The 16,834-nt window shown below is 36.0% G+C and overlaps 1 protein-coding gene across 4 annotated transcripts; it reads right to left on the minus strand.

Annotated features, from left to right (window-relative positions):
• Positions 1-2,003: 2,003 nt before the first annotated feature.
• LOC145238776 (uncharacterized) lies at positions 2,004-13,583 on the minus strand. Of its 4 annotated transcripts, none has more exons than XM_080102050.1 (11): positions 13,290-13,583; positions 10,077-10,177; positions 9,330-9,428; positions 8,993-9,122; positions 8,158-8,269; positions 6,324-6,434; positions 5,643-5,740; positions 5,213-5,307; positions 4,932-5,122; positions 3,642-3,801; positions 2,004-3,275 (listed from the first exon to the last, which is right to left on the minus strand). In XM_080102050.1, the coding sequence occupies exons 1-11, from the start codon at positions 13,491-13,493 to the stop codon at positions 2,660-2,662; spliced, it is 1,917 nt and encodes a 638-aa protein (XP_079958176.1). In that variant the 5' UTR covers positions 13,494-13,583; the 3' UTR covers positions 2,004-2,659. The 4 variants fall into 4 exon arrangements, with proteins under 4 accessions (XP_079958176.1, XP_079958183.1, XP_079958169.1 ...); XM_080102057.1 differs by having other exon boundaries at positions 3,642-3,705; positions 5,547-5,740; XM_080102043.1 differs by having other exon boundaries at positions 5,547-5,740; positions 13,290-13,582.
• Positions 13,584-16,834: the final 3,251 nt, after the last annotated feature.

Genomic DNA, 16,834 nt, shown 5'->3' on the forward strand with positions numbered 1-16,834 from the left:
ATCATTGTTGCGTCAATAGCAATGCCAGGACGATATTCCCGGTACCCGTACACAACAGCTTGGCGCCACTAGAGGCAAGAAATCTTACAACGGGAATATGCAATAAAACCCAGTGGGGCATCACTCGTAAAATTTCTTGATTGCTTCAACTTCTTGTTTAATTTTTTCGAAGTCGTATGTTCCATCGCTTTTTTTGAAAATTCTTTTGAAAAAGTCCGTAAGCATGCACTTACCGGTCAATTATAATCTGCGCTGCATCCCGACGTTTGGCTGCTTTTTGCGTATGAGTGTCTTCAGTGAATCCGTGAGCGTTAAACACTGCCTGTAACTTTCCACTTAATTGATTATCAATTGCCAATTTAATAAGAGCTGGAACTGGAAAGTCTTTTAACAAGACATGCATCTCCAACTTTGTCGCACAGCACTTTGCCACTTCCAACGCAATCCCCCCGAAATAGATTTCGCTCGTACGGATCTATATCTTTCATTGTCTTTTTTATGTAGTCTTGGTACCTTTCAAACAAATTTTGGCGAGATTCTGTCTTTTCGGCTTCTTTAAATTTTCCGTTTTCGTCATCAAACACTTTGGAAAAATTTCCCTTTTTACTCACATCAATAGGAGAAACGCTACTTGACTCTATCAAGCAAGAGCTGCTGAAGATAAACAGAGCAGTATCTGGTTCATCGTTCACGTGAAACACAAAGCAATTACCATTTTTCATCAAGGCTTTCTTGCTTGTGATTGATATCAGCCTTCGGATGACTTGTTTGCCGTTCAAACCACCATATTCCACTTTAAAGTACTTTAGATCCGTAAACTGAAATTTCCAACCCTTTTTTTCAAATCAACAAACCTTGCCTCCGATTTATTCTGAAATCGTTATTTTTTTCTGGAATTCATCTTTAGACATTTCTTCGGGAGAAGGTTATTGGGATTCATTAACCTCACTTATTTGAAATTTCAACAAAGCAAGGACTTGATCCAACGACTGATTCTCTTTATGTCTTGCTGCAACACGATACTTGGCAATTGTATATTGAAGGGATTGAAACTCAATACGTGCTTTTCGTGATGACATAACTTGGACGCTATTTTTTGAAAAGTAACGCTAATAAATTATGTTCCATAGCAACCACCAGCGCTAATCACAATGAAATTTTTCTACACACAAAAATTAGATCAAATGAACCATTCTTACAAAAACGCATATTCAAAAAAGTTTTTTTAACATGTTGCCAACGAAGTCAGTTTTTGTAGCAAGAAGTTCCCCCCAGCCCGCATTTTTTTAGTCCACCGTATATAACGGCAGGCGAAAGTTTTGGAGCAGTTTAGGGGGAATAATAAGAATCCTATCAAAAACATGTTTGACCCTGTGTGTTATGGTTATGCATTAATAAAGGTGTGGTAAAAAGACTTGAACTAAGCATATGTTTGTAGAAGGGGCGGATTTATACTTTGGTCCGACAGTTTATTATTTGGTCCTAAAGATTTCAGTCTTTTATGGGATCGGAGACGAGCGATGACTGCTCAAGTCAGCAAAACACATTGAAATCCTTTGCCCCGCCACCTATTGATAAATCTCTTATCGCCGAACCGAAAAGTAAATATCGCCGAATCGAAATGATTATATTTGACACTAGAGTGAGCCAAAGGACACTATTTGGAGCTCATGTGGTTGCATTGGGGCTATTGCGTGAGATATGTTGAGTTGACTTGAAAGAAGTACACAGAGAAAACAAACGCAGTGAAGAGTTTGGAATTTTGTGTTTCTGAATGTCGAACAAAAGCCCCTGTAAGAAACAGAACATAGTTGGCTATGTTTTGTTCTTTCAAAAATTCGTACTTTTTATCATTTTTATCTGCACACAAACATTTAACAGGCAGCGATATACATTAAAAGAATAAAATTTTCTTGTTAATTGTTGTTGCAAAGAAAAAGCTAGAAATTATATCATTCCGATCATGGGTGGTATATGGCCACAAGAACAACACACAAAAAGCGTACACAAGACAAAAAGTGCATTTATATTCGTTCTAAAGCCACGATCAGCAAAATAAAACAAAATACTTTCAATAAAAAACGCGATGTAAAAAAACTATATCAGGCCAATTTAGCGAACAGGGACAAGGGGGCATGGCTAAAATGTTACAAACTATCTCGGAAAGAATCAAATTAGTTACCATCCCTCTTTACGCTTCAGTTGTCGTATAAAAATGTTGCAGCCCCCCACTTCTCTGAAAATCCGCTGTCTCAATTTGCCATGTATTGAAATAGAACCGTTTTTCACGGCCAAAAAACAGCGTGAACTTGTGTCGTGTTCTGAATAGGCTTCCCAGTTGTGATAATAAAATTGAAAAGGAGTGGTGGTATACACAGTCATAGCGAAACCAAATAGGGGTCCTTGGCCAATTTCAGGTGTGGCGCACCTTTAATTACTTGACAATGCTGGTAATACGCGCGAAACCTTTTCACAAGTCTCTCCCATGAACACACACAAAGTTTTAAAACCAATAGATACAAAAGTCGACAAATACCTTTCTCGGTCATTTTCCACTGTTTTGTAAAAAAAAAAGCAGAAAGTTAACTACAATTCTCGCATTTATGCCCACGGCGCAATGAATGTTTAGGTGATTGGTCAAGGTACGGGATTAAAGTTTTTAGTGGTCACCCAAAGATTGAAACTTCGCATAGGACGGGGATGAGGGTGCGTAAAATGGGGATGGGGGCGCGTAAGATTGGGACGGGGGTGCGTAAGATTGGGACGAGGGTGCGTAAGATGGGGATGGGGGTGCGTAAGATGGGGACGGGGGTGCGTAAGATTGGGACGAGGGTGCGTAAGATGGGGATGGGGGTGAGTAAGTTGGGAAGGAGGGTGCGTAAGATGGGGATGGGGGTGAGTAAGATGGGGACGAGGGTGAGTAAGATTGGGACGAGGGTGTGTAAGGTGGGGATGTGGGTCTGTAAGATGGGGATAAGGGTCGGTAAGATGGGCCTATTTCACAATATGGTGGGCAGGTTGGTGAGGTGCTTGTGTTGTAGAAATAAGAAGGGGAGTTAGACGCGTTACCGGAATAAGGGTTCATGTTGTAGGAAAAAGAAGGGGAGTAAGAGGGACTTAAATTGAAGGACGATGTGGATCGGGTAGAGGGTGATGGTGAATGCAGGCCTGAGGTGCTTTCATGATATGATAGGTTTTTCCTGCCAGGCGTCAATGGGTTGGAGGCATCTAGAAGTTTCGTACCGATGGCAGCATGGTTCCCAAGTTCAATGGGTCTGTGTGCACAAAACAGCATGACAAAACAAATATTTTGCTAATCTAAAGGGTCAAAAAAATAATGCAGATTAATAGATGTTTAATTGTAGTTTACCTCATATTTGTGTGTTTTTTTGCGTAAATGATGTAGCAAATGGTGGACAAGGCATTTAAACACTGTAATTTATCCCCATAATCCTGCAAAGTTATATTCAACTAGGGCGATTATTTGAAATTATGCAAAGAGCAGTATCAAAGTTGCAGTAAAACTATTTCACGCGGTGGGACACAGAAAGATATTATAAGTGTGGATGATGTATCTGCACATTTTGTGAAGACAACACAGAACTGGTCAAACCTACTCACAACAATCATTGAACACTTACGATGATGAAATAGACTTGTCACTATCATCTGTAGTTTGCAGTGGTGACTGTGAGAACAGTTTGACTGAAGATAAAGGCTCATCATTATTTGAGACATTTGTGAGGTCAATAATCTCAAATTCTGTTTTATTGTCAAGTTTTGATCCAGTTTGACTTAAATCTGGCAAAAGTATTGAGATAATTTCATTTCATTAAGCACTTTTATTCAGTATTTGTATAAGTTAGACAACACATGCAATTGCACATGAGAACATTGCACAATCATGGACACATTTACATATTACTATTAGTCAGTCTCGAGTATAGCTGATATATGCATTAGGGCAGGGGTGGGGAACCTACTTAGAGCCGCGGGCCGCATGAATTGCACAACATTTTTGGGTGGGCCAAATATTTTTTTTTTAAATTCTGTGTAAAAAATACGTAAAGCACACAAGTGGTTTTATATTTCATCGCTCCAAATTTGATTTTTTCTTTGCTGCTACATGTTTGCAACAAACAAGGCATTCAGGTTTATCACTTATTATGACTAAAAAATAACAGTTGGGACACCCTGGCTCTATTACTAATCTGTTTTTTTTTAAATATGTTCTAAATAACAATAAAAGGATCGCATGCTAATCGCTTTAAAATCAAAAATAAAACTACTAACACATGGCAAATGATTTGTTATTGCAAGGAGAGGCAATCCAATGACTGTTACGTCACAGTTAAGCGGTTGAATGCGTGGCATTTTTTTGTAAGTTTGGCATCATAATGGGGAGATATTAAATATATATTACCAATAATGTCAAAGTTATTTCTATGAAATATTTGTACATAAACATTTCATTGTTTTTTATGCTATGTTGTATACTTTAGCAAAAATCTGACAGGGGCCACATGAAAAAGGCAAGTGGGCCGCAGGTTTCCCACCCCTGCATTAGGGTGTTCTGAGGTTTAAATGTGTCAAACCATGCCTAAAACAGAATGTATAGTTTGGCACCAGCACATGAGTAAACAATTGTTCAAACAGTTGCTAAGATACACATGCCCAACTGCAATACCATTGCTATAGTGCTTATCTACAGAAATACCATACTATACAGCAACACACAGTGATTTTGAGTTGTGGTCCGCTTGTAACATTTACATCAGATTTTAAAACTGTGGTATGTGTGGTGCAGTTGGTCATGTTTGCTATTAAACTTTACCACTGGATTAAATATCCCACTTTCTCTAAAAACATGGTTGGCAAAATAATAATCGGCAACAAACCTTACAGGAACCATTAATACAAGTGTTGCCTACCTATCGGTTTTACTGAAGAGGTAATCACTTGTGTTTTGGGTTTTCTTTTGCTTACATGCCAGCTGCCATCTCCTTTGAAGGTAATCTTCTCAGAATCGCAGCTTCTTAATATTGATTGAAACAGTTCATCAACAACCAAACTCTGAAAAGTGGCAGGCTTGTCACATACAGGGCATATCCAAAATGGTTTTCTGCAGGAAAAAAATGCTCATAATTTACCAAACCACTTTGTCAAATAGTAAAAGCTTCATCCCTGGATGATTTCAAAACACTATACTCACTTCTCATTCATTTTGAGAAAAAAGAATGCATCAAAACATTGCAAATGCTTACATTCCATAGTTTTGATTGGCAGATTGATCCGCATTTTGCCAAGCTAAAATCCATGTGTAAAATTTCAAATACAACATACACACAGCATATGCAAAACAAAATCATATGTTAAAAAATGTGTATAAACAAAGTCAATGATGATAGGAATGCCAGAATGTAAGTATTTTTACGAGCGTAGTAAATTTGCCAAATTGGTACTAAACATTGCCCAAATTGGTTTTAACTATTGTATCATTTAGTTCAGATATATTAAATCACACAGTATGTAAATAATTTACTCACAGGACAAAGCAAGGAAACGTCCAAACTTGTTGCAGAAATATTTGAGTCACCAACTACAATTAGCTTTTGCTGGATGATTGATTGGGATTGACTTACTGGGATGATTGCTTTCTTTCTCAACTTGCTGAGAAGATAACCTGTGGTCGATTTTTCTTCGTTTTCATAGTCAGGAGGTACTTCAAAATCCAGTTTTTCTGTGTCAAACAAGAAATGGTAAGCTGACACTGTTTGCAACCCCCCACATGGTACACAAGTAGAAAACTTTTCACATATGTGCTTGTGTGGATAAATGTTTTTATTTTGTCACAATAGTTTGCCTTTTCCTCACAAACCATACCACATATGTTAATAATAGTAACGTTAATTTGACAGCAATCCGAGTGCTCTAGGTTTCACTAAGATTGCATCATTTGTCTTTTTTCCCTTCAAGTCAGGTTTTAGTGTTAACCTTCATTGCAGAAGTAAAGATGTTTACAAAAGTTATAAATACTTGACTAAACTTTTGTCTGACTTTTTGTGATTTAGGCAAAACAGCCAAATAGTTTGATCAAAACACAATAAATGCAAAAGTGTTAACAACATGTTAACAGTAAAGGAAACAGAATTAACAGTGAAACAGAATCACAACCAGGCTGATCTTTGTTTCCACCCGCTGCATGCAAAAGTTGACACCCCCTAATGTTGGATATTTTCTTAAGATTCCAAAGTACTAAGTAGGTAGCTAACATTTTTGTTTTGTTAAACTCACTTTTGTTTTGTGAAAACAACTTAACTTACGTCTAGGATAGTATTTCATGACAAAAACAAAGAACTTTGGGTGAATTCTTCCTTTTTCGTCTCCCTTACTAAGTATAACTCTGTATTTATTGATGAAGAATTCCAATCCAGCTGAAACATACAAAACATTCTTGACCATTTTGTTTGCCCATCCTAAAAAAACAAAGCTGAGATTTGAATTGATTTTGTTTTTTTGGGAGACACACTAACATACATTTAGTATTAATCCTAACATTTTTTGTGCAAAAATTCGTTGAGTTTTGTCTTAAACTGACTCGGGCCAATTAAGTATGCTCCACTTAACATCCCTTGAACTAGGTCTCTTCAAGCTAATAACAATATTTGGTCCCCAATAAACATAAATTAACTAGAAGGGTGGCTTAGCACATTTTGTCGTTGCACATACACTATAGCCTATTTTAAAACATTAATGTATTTCCTATGCTTATTTTGTTTTGGGTCCCATATTAGCTATCGTCTTTTATAATGTTAGTTGTTTCTGCAGGCAGAAACTCACGGGTCCCCACACATGCAAAGTTAAAAATAATGCATTTCAAGAGATAACCATTATAAAGTTGGGTGTTGTAAAGCAAAACAGAGTAATTGGCACTAGGCTTAAATAATAATATATTGTTTGAAGTATGTCCTATTTAACGTTCAATAACTTTGCAAATTTTATTGGAACGTGTTTTAAAAAATTCACTTATTTTAGGGGGCTAGTTGAGTAAATGTTGGGGCTACAAAGTAAAACACATCAATCGAAACCTACAAATAGCATAGCCCACATGCTACCCAAATTTTAGCCTATTTCCACACTGTTTAATAAACTCACCCATTTTAGGGGGCTAGTGGGGTAACTCATAGGGTTCAACAAACAAACTAAACAATATATTCCAAAACCCAGTGTATAAACTGTGTTGGATTGTATTGATGTAAAGAACAGTAATCACCGGAAAACTGATACTGTAGGTGGATTTCAGTTCAAACCAGATTTTATTTTTTAACTAAAAAATATAAAACGTCAATGACTCAATTAATAGTTCTGCACAATTTCAGCCCAATTCACCAATGTTTAAAATTTCGACCACTAGGTGTTTTAAGCAACAACCGTTAATGTTTCTGACGTCATAGGGCTGTTAACAACCTGCTAACTGACAGGGTGCAAAAATGTCCACCAAGCAACACATAAAGTCACAAACGAGTAACATACAACTGGTTGCCCTTGTAACACTATTGCGACACATAAATCTTTTGCTTGTGGTGTTGAGTAACATACAAATACATTTTATACTTTAGGGGCTTGTGGGGTAAATGTTAGGGCTACAGGGTTAAACACAACAATCGACACCTATAATAGCATACTCAAGCTATCCAAATTTTAGCCAATTCTGCCACTGTTTAAAAACTCACCCATTTTAGTGGGCTAGCAGGGTAAATACTGGGGTTATCAGGACAAACAAAGTGGGATGCAAATTTATATGACTATATCTACCATCTGTATAAGTTTCAGCCACATCCATCAAACATTTGATGGAAAAACGAGTCGGACAAACTTTGGGAAGAAAATAACCCATTTTAGGGGGCTAGCGGGGTAAATAGTGGGGTTATCAACAAAAACAAAGAGGGATGCACATCTACATAACTGTATCTACCAGCTGTGTGAACTTCATCCAAATCCATCAAACATTTGATGGAAAAACAAGTCGGACAAACTTTAGGAAGAAAAAAAAGAAAGAAAAAAACAAAAACAATTTGAGTAAAATCAATATGTGTCCCCTTCACCCATAATTAAATATTTGCATGTGGACAACTGATGTTGCATAATATTAGGTACCTTTCAGTGCTTTGTCCAAATTCAAAACAATCAAAACATCAGAATTGTTTGCAATTCCATGGATAACATCTTCATCGCCAGGCATACCAATCCCAAAATGAATGTGGGTCCTCTAAACATATGCCCTTTTTTAAAAAAAAACACTGTACCTGCAGAGATGCATCACTTTTTTAAAATAAAATTCTATTGAACTAACTAACTAACAGTTACACAAATACAGCTTTATTATAACCAGTACCAACATTTTCTAAGTTTTGTAATTTGAATGATTTAACCTTGTTGGATGAATAGGGTTGGAAGGGGGGCATGTTGGATGAATAAGTTGCAATAAGTTACATACCAATCATCATGCATGTAAAATAGCAGGAGATGTTTTTTGACTACTCAACTTTTAGATAATCACATTAAAATCAGCAATAAAAACTGCATTGGTGACATAAAGCCTAGCAAGTTTACAATTGTCTTTTTTTATTTAAAATTGTCTTTTTATTTTATTTAAAAGTTACATGTATCTCCTGCAAAACAACTAAAGGAGAAAACATTGATTTTTGATGAACACAAACTTGTGCTACAACACTGTGGCAAACAATACAGTAACTGATCTGATACCCTGTGACCAACGAACCACACAAAGACAGAAAAATATTCTGACATATGATATAGTAGCAGGAATAAATGGTTTGAATAGGTTTGTTAACCAACAAGTCTAAAGCTTTTATGTTTCATATTATGTTGGAGACTGGTACGCTATTGCACACAATTAGAGTATTTATGATCAGAAAATTAGGTACTCCCAAAACTTTTTAATATGAGACTCTTGAGAGTTTTTTTCTACCATCATTCGTTTTATTCCTTCCTTCTTAATTGTGTGCCATGCTGCCAAACTTGTTCCATAAACTACTTCGGGAAATTTACTGGCATCAGTAACTGGATCTAGTGCCAAATTTTCAACCTCAATGGTTTGTCTGAAACATAAAGTAAAGAGTAAGTATACACTGGATAGTCTTTATGAAAGTTAATCTAAACAAAACAATTGAAACAAAGCAACACAAGCTGTGTAAAACAATTTAAAACACTTCAAATAGAAGCAAACAAAGAGTGTAAACTGTTATTGAAAGCACACAAACCTAAGCACCACAAAAAAAATGTGAGGTTGAATGTTTTAATACAACCTGATATACTGTTGGTCAAACGGATGATGATGCTGGTTTTGTTGAAATGCTCTATAATCGTTATGGTGTTGCAGTCGTTCATAATATGATCTGTACTCTCTGAAGTATTCAAATGTAAAAAAAAACTTAGTCATCTTACTTTCAGGATCAGTATTCATGAGTAACACTGTTTAAAGAACCATCCCGAAGGTTTTTTGGGTGGTACATTTTCCTGTCAAACCCCAACACATTTTACTGACACAGGTGGGTAGTTTGGGAACCCCATGACTTGTTTCACCAACGTTTTTTCCCCAGTCATGTTTACTCACCATTCACCACTCTTAATTTCTAGTGAGGTCTGTCAAATAAGGTTTTATGATATGGTTTATCTGCAGGAAGTTTAGCTATTATTCATCAACTGTACCTGGCACTATTTCCTGCTCTATAGCATTGTATTATTGTGTAACTAATTTCAGCTCATTGACTGTTTGGTACAAATGTTTGTTTTGTAATTTTGAGAAGTAAACTCAACTCAACTTCCAATATTTTACACTTGGTCATCTACAATGCATATCAAACTCTATGAAGAAACAAGTTTACTTTTAAAATAGCTTTTAAAAAATTCACACCATTTAGAGGCTGGAATTATCACAAAATAATAGCAATTGCACTTAGTATAACAAAATTATACTTTGTTATACATGCTAGGACATTTAAGAAATGTGAAGATTTGAAAACAAAGTAACAAAGCACCATCATCACATTTACCCATGGACAGAAGGTTGTTCCCATCGACTTTTTTGATGATAATTTTCATAATGCCTGAGACTTCTTTCTGGCCTTTGTCGCTTGGATGGTCCATAATGGTCCTACATACATAGCACCTTATACAAACAAATCAATAAAAACAAAGTTGTCTAGGGTAACATGCATACTCCACCAGTTTTCACTACTGTGCATTGCCCATTGTTTTAAGTGGGAAAATAACATTGCAGTGTAATGTATTACTGTATTTGTTGGTCAGTGATTGAGTTTTTTTACATAATGAAAAGCAGAAATTCGTTTTATTCATATTCAGGGTCACATGCAGTTTGGCAAAGCAGATTTATAGACAGTTTGAATTTAACTTCAGACTAATTTATTGCATTACACCTTGCTGTCCATAAAACAATGATTGCTATAACTTTTTTACTGCCATATTTTGTCTTGTTTTCTTTCCATTGCAACATTTTTATACCAAGCATCATCCCCAGATGTTACAATTTGTTCTTTCCCTACATTGTCATCGGTTTCTTGAATGTCTAGTAGGTGGTCCATAGAAAATATAAACTTTGTTGGTAGGGTCATTCCATGTCAACTGCCCAGGCCAGTTAACCCACCCCCTCAGATTTTTATGAAGTTTAAAATGTAAATGCAGCTAGTTACACTGATTTCAACAAAAAATTTTTTTTTGAAAACTATCAATGTTTCACGAAGTTATGACTTTTTGAAAATATGTCAAAAATGTGATCACTGCAGCGACGCGCATCAATGATTTTTAAAATACTGTGTTTAAAATGTCACATTTCTTTCTAATTTGTGTATTGTGGTCATTTTAGTAGATTAGGTGAACCTTTAGGTCCTTCTCAATCACCTCATAATTTTTCATGCTTTTGAAATATGGGTCAGTAATTAAAGGGGGTTCAGTTTGGGGGTATGCGAATGTGCATTCATGCGTAACGACAACTTAAAAGCTCATATCTTGATGTGCACACTAGCTAGAAAGTCAGGTAATGGCTCAAATGAAAGCTCTTGCTGAGTACTTTACTTGTTCTTAATTTTGTGATGCTTTTCTGTAATTTGTTTGAAGCAAGGTCATAATAAAACACAGGTTCATTTTTCGGATATTTTTGTGATACTGCTTCTATTATCTAATCTTTATGTGCCCTAATTTGTGATTAAAAGTTGTTAAGATGCAAATGTTTAGTGTAGGTGTCTCACTGGATACTTAATGCCACAAAAAGACATATCCAACACAAAACAAGGTATTTTACCAACTGACTCTCTAACAGATGAAGAGCAAATGCTTCTGAATATTCGAGTTGCTGCTGATAAGGGTAATGAATGTTGTTTGGAGAACGGATGTATTTTCCACAAGTACAATTACATTGGTTGGTACCCTTCCTTGCAGAGGAAGTGTTGTGATCCTTTTCAAGTCCACACCAAACCAGTCAAAAACCGTAGTATACGTTCTATCACTTGGGAATGTTACCAAAAATATAAAAATTACAATTTGAACATTGTACCGGGAAAAAAGGTGAGTGTCAACTGCAGTACAAGACTTAAAGAAACTCTCCCTCAAAATGTATCATCAAATGAAGAAGCTTCGAGTTCGACTGACAGTGATATATATAACATTGCATCTACTGTTGAAGCAAACGAATCTTTCAGCAGACTTAATAAAAGTTTACAGAGCGTTGAGGTGATTACCTGTGAAGTTGCATAGTGTGCCTTCAAGCAGTAACATTTTCTATGGGAAAAGAAAATTATGTCAAATTCATGATGCCTTCATGCAAAGATGTCCAATTTTTTTAATGTCAGTGACGTAGACCTATAGCAAGACCAACCTGACACTAAAGATGAAGACAAAATGAAAATAAAATCTTTTGACAACATTATCTCTAAAATGAAAAAAATTAAGAACAGTGGCAGTACGATAGCAGAAAAAATACAAGTCCCCACAATGATACCCAAGCAACTGGTCAAGAGAAAAGACTACCTCAAACGGAAAATCACACCGTTTCACTGTACAATGTTTAAATTGTAATTTTTATATTTTTGGTAATATTCCCAAGTGATAGGACGTATATTATGATTTTTGACTGGTTAACTGTGAACTTGAAAAGGATCACAACACTTCTTCTGCAAGGAAGGGTACCAACCAATGTAATTGTACTTGTGGAAAATACATCCGTTCTCCAAACAACATTCATTACCCTTATCAGCAGCAACTCGAATATTCAGAAGCATTTGCTCTTCATCTGTTAGAGAGTCAATTGGTAAAATACCTTGTTTTTGTGTTGGATATGTCTTTTTGTGGCATTAAGTATCCAGTGAGACACCTACACTAAACTTTTGCATCTTAACAACTTTTAATTACAAATTAGGGCACATAAAGTATAGATAATAGAAGCAGTATCATGAAAATATCCGAAAAATGAACCTGTGTTTTATTATGACCCTGCTTCAAACAAATTAAAGAAAAGCATCACAAAATTAAGAACAAGTAAAGTACTCAGCAAGAGCTTTCATTTGAGCCATTACTTAACTTTCTAGCTAGTGTGCACTTCAACATATGAGCTTTTAAAGTTGTCGTTACGCATGAATGCACATTCGCATACCCCCAAACTGAACCCCCTTTAATTACTGACCCATATTTCAAAAACATGAAAACCTGTAATAAGGTGATTGAGAATGACCTAAAGGTTCACCTAACCTACCAAAATGACCACAATATACAAATTAGAAAGAACTACAACATTTTAAACACAGTATTATCAAAAGCATTGATGCGCGTCGCTGCAGTGATCACATATTTGACATATTTTCAAAATGCCATAACTTCGCGAAACATTGATAAATTTTAACAAATTTTTGTTGTTGAAATCAGTGTAACTAGCTGCATGACCATATGAAATTTGATCAAAATCTGAGAGGGTGGGTTAACTTTTGCCATTTTTCTGGGACGTTTGACATGGAATGACCCGGTAGCCAATCTACTTGGTGTTTTGCAGACTGGGCATAACAAAAATGACTTTGTTGGTGGCAAGTTTAATCCTGTTTTTATAACTTCAGACTATTTGGATGGGGATAAACTATATTTTTAAAGATTCAAATTGTATAGATATTGTCAATTTTTTACGCAAGCTAGAAACACAGCCAAAATATTTTATTTGAGACATATAGTATGGTAAGATACATAACATAACAGTAAATACAAACCTCTATATTATTTCGTTTCTGTTTGTTCCGTCGCTGCTTTGCCTTTTTTGATAACTTCTCAGGTTGGGTATGCCCGGGAGTATAGCCCGGAACATAACGGTTAGACATTTTTCTGTCAATTTCTTCAAACTGTAAAAGTAGGCACTTCTTCTGATTGAAAAAGTAATCCAAAATGTAAAAGAGATCAGTACCAGTCAGTATCATTAAATGTTGAAGAAAATTGGGAACAACGAACAAGAGATTGGTTTGCGTCCGGGGGATTACCCGGTTTCAAAATTCTGGCATTATTTTTAGCCTCGTTGAAATCAACTTCCGTTAAATTCTTTCTATGTCATTTTGACTCGCTACCCCATAACAAAATGATTATCAGGTAGCGTAAATTGTAAAAGAATTTTACGACTTGCAATGTCCACAGAGATCTATAAAGATCGGCAATGCAGACGCGACATGCATTTAAAAGTCTACATTTTGCAAATATTTAGGCTAATAAGGAGTAGGCTAACTTGGCTACATTAACATGGTTTTACAATACTTTTTAAGTTCAGAAAAATAAATTATAAAAAAGTACACTTAGCCCAGCTACTGATTGTTATAAGTTGGCCTACATGCATTTAGACATTAGGGGATATTGTTTGTAAAAATTCTTGATCTCGTCAGCCTTTTGTTTCAATTTACAGGGTTTCTCAGCTGCCTTCTATGCTGCACATGTCAGCTTTGTAGTAGGGGATCGCCAGTTCGACCAGTTCAATAAGTGCTTGGATTCGACTTTCGGCGGGTACACCAATGAGCCTATGTAGCTCAGTTGATGGTAAGCGCGAGTCCCGGAATAACGGTTGAATCGAATCCCACTGCAGGCTAGATTTTTCTGGGCCTGTGCCTTGCCTTATTGGGAATGCTTGGGAGGCCGACTGATTTGGTATAACGCCTTCAACAGGCCTGGAGTACTATGATAAAAAGAAACACGATTTGAAATGTCAGTAAACTTCCCTGTTAAACATTAATTGGAAAATTTCGACCTTGCGTGCGATTTGAAACTATAGTTTCAAACTTGAAGCTGTACTTTCAGTTTGTTACATCAGGAAAACCTTTTTTTTTTCATAAATTTTTTTTTCAAAAAACACATTTTTGTTTTGTTTTTCACATCTGCAGTTTAAATCATGGTTTGTGTGAGGTACAATTGTTAATGCTTTCAGCAGACAAAAAATAATCCGCTATTGCTTTCCAAAAATAAAATATATTGGGTTAAAAAGTTGTGTGTGAACGTGTGTATGATTTGCAAGAGTGTGAAAATATCTCTAATGAATCTGCATTTTTAAAACTTGAGCGTACAAATATCCCGGCAATCCTTTAAATCGTCAGCGATACTTCTAATCAACTTTCCTCATTTTCATTTCTATAATTTTATGATACAAAAAGTACGCAATGCATAAAGTACATTTTGTGTACGTTGCCTCATCAGTTTGCCGTGCAGTTTGTGTTTTAAGGTACAAATTTAAGAGCATGACGTGAACCTGAACGTGCTTTCGCGTAGAGGTAACATCACTGAAAAGGAGGGGTAGATATAAATCATATGTTTAATTATTGCCCTAAAAACTTAAAATAACGTGTTTGTTAGGTTAATTGTGTGTCTTGTCCACTTGGTGGCGATTGCAACTTGCTTTCAGTTCAGCTTGCTGAAGGTATTTGTATTTTGGGCAGGAACTTGGCCGAACGGTCTGGAGCGCCTGACCCATGTACAGACATAAAAACCCTGATCGGGATTCGTCCCCGGGAGAGTCCTGGGTTCGAACCCCGTGAAAAAAAAAGAAAAAAAAAGAAAAAAAAAGGTATTTGTATTTTGGGCAGGAACTTGGCCGAATGGTCTGGCGCGCCTGACCCACATACAGACATAAAAAAAACCTTGATCGGGATTCGTCCCCGGGAGTGTCTTGGGTTCGAACCCCGTGAACAAAATAAATAAATAAATAAATTATAATAAAAAAGGTATTTGTTTCTTTGTATTTTGCCCACAAAATTTTTGATAAAGTAAATACAGATACAGAGCAACATAACAACGAAATGTGACGGAGGGGAAATCCAATGTCCACAAACTGTACAAGAGGTTAAAAGTCTCCAATCCTTACTGTTCTTTCTGTGGGACGCGGTGCAATTAAAACACCGATTACTTATATTGAACTGTCCAACAACCGGAATTGCAAGAAGTATGAATCGATACACACATGTGGCGAAACATTAACAATGTGATGGAAGATATAAAATCGTACGACACACACAGAAGTAGAAATGAACATGCTGCGGGATTATTTGGATCGAGTTTTAAAAGTTGTCTGTTTACAACAACCCAATGAAACACGCCACCTCTAAATTTTGATTTGTTACAATTACTTTTTCTTTTGCGTGTTTCATTTTTATTTTTCCAAATTTTTGTTGCAGTAAGCAGCAGTCAAATTCCGCGTAAACGCAAACTGAGTATACACTAATACATTAATGAAAAACATACTGTTGCCCTAGCTTCGGGCCTCACACTGGCAATAAAATACTTCAAAAAGGTGGTAAAATAAGTTATTAGCTGAATAATAAATCCGTTTCTAACAAACAAGTAATTTACCTACTATTTAGTCTTATCTCTATTGTACCATAATTAAAAGCACGTTTAGCATATAATAAAGTTCAAAATAAAGCAAAATAAGCAAGTGTTGGCAATTTTATTCACAAAAGAGGGCACATTTTTGCTATTTGTACATGCAGTTAAATTTAAAGGTGTTTTATTTATAAAACGTCTTTAGTTCTTCAGCTTTTTGTTTAATTTCCTCCTCATCGTATCGTCCAGAAGAACTTGGTTCAAAAACGCTGAAAACCAATACCAGGTTTAAATTATGGATGGGTGTATTTTAAAGTGGTTTAGGGTAGGCTATTTATATTTTATTTTATTTCTTAGTGTAAATAAAAACATGGCAATTAATCTCTGTCCAACAATTATGCTCTGGTTTTGCAAATATTACTGTAGGAATGACATATAAAACTTACTGGTCAATTATTTTCTTTGCTGCGTCCTTGCGCAATTTTGCCTTCTCTTTGTAGGTCTCTTCCAGTCTAGTAGGCCTACTGTGAAATTGTAAGTCATGAGGGGTAAACACGGCCTGCAACTTTCCACTCATATCATTATCAATGGCTAATGCAATAAGGGCTGGGATAGGAAAGTCTTTCAAATATTCATGCATCTTTAATTTTTTGGAAAAACCCTTTGCAATTTCACCGCCGATTCCAAAAAAGAGTCGACGATATTCCATATTCACTTCCCTCATTTTCAGTGTCATGAAACTTTTGTACTGAGCGGGTAAACACGAACGAAATTGGTCAACAACTCTTCCATCAAAATCAAGGTATCCCTTTTCTATCTTCTTCTTGCATTTCTCATCATCAAATGCTCTGTACCAATTGTGTTTGTGGGGCGCTTTTTCCGGGGAAACGGCATTTTCCTCGATCAAGTGCAAACTGTCAAAAATGATCAGAGCTGTATCGGGTTTGTCTTTTACATGAAACAC

The sequence above is a fragment of the Phallusia mammillata genome, chromosome 1 (genome assembly GCF_965637545.1).
Source record: "Phallusia mammillata chromosome 1, kaPhaMamm4.hap1.1, whole genome shotgun sequence".
Taxonomy (NCBI): domain Eukaryota; kingdom Metazoa; phylum Chordata; class Ascidiacea; order Phlebobranchia; family Ascidiidae; genus Phallusia; species Phallusia mammillata.

What these genes read in the sequence shown, in the direction of transcription:
- LOC145238776 (XM_080102043.1), bottom strand. Translation starts at nt 13,493, where the DNA reads ATGATACTGACTGGTACTGATCTCTTTTACATTTTGGATTACTTTTTC. An exon ending in ACGTTTCCTTGCTTTGTCCT is followed by an intron (nt 5,308 to 5,546) that starts GTGAGTAAATTA and finishes CATGGATTTTAG; the next exon opens with CTTGGCAAAATGCGGATCAA. An exon ending in GACAAGTCTATTTCATCATC is followed by an intron (nt 3,276 to 3,641) that starts GTAAGTGTTCAA and finishes TTGTGCACACAG; the next exon opens with ACCCATTGAACTTGGGAACC.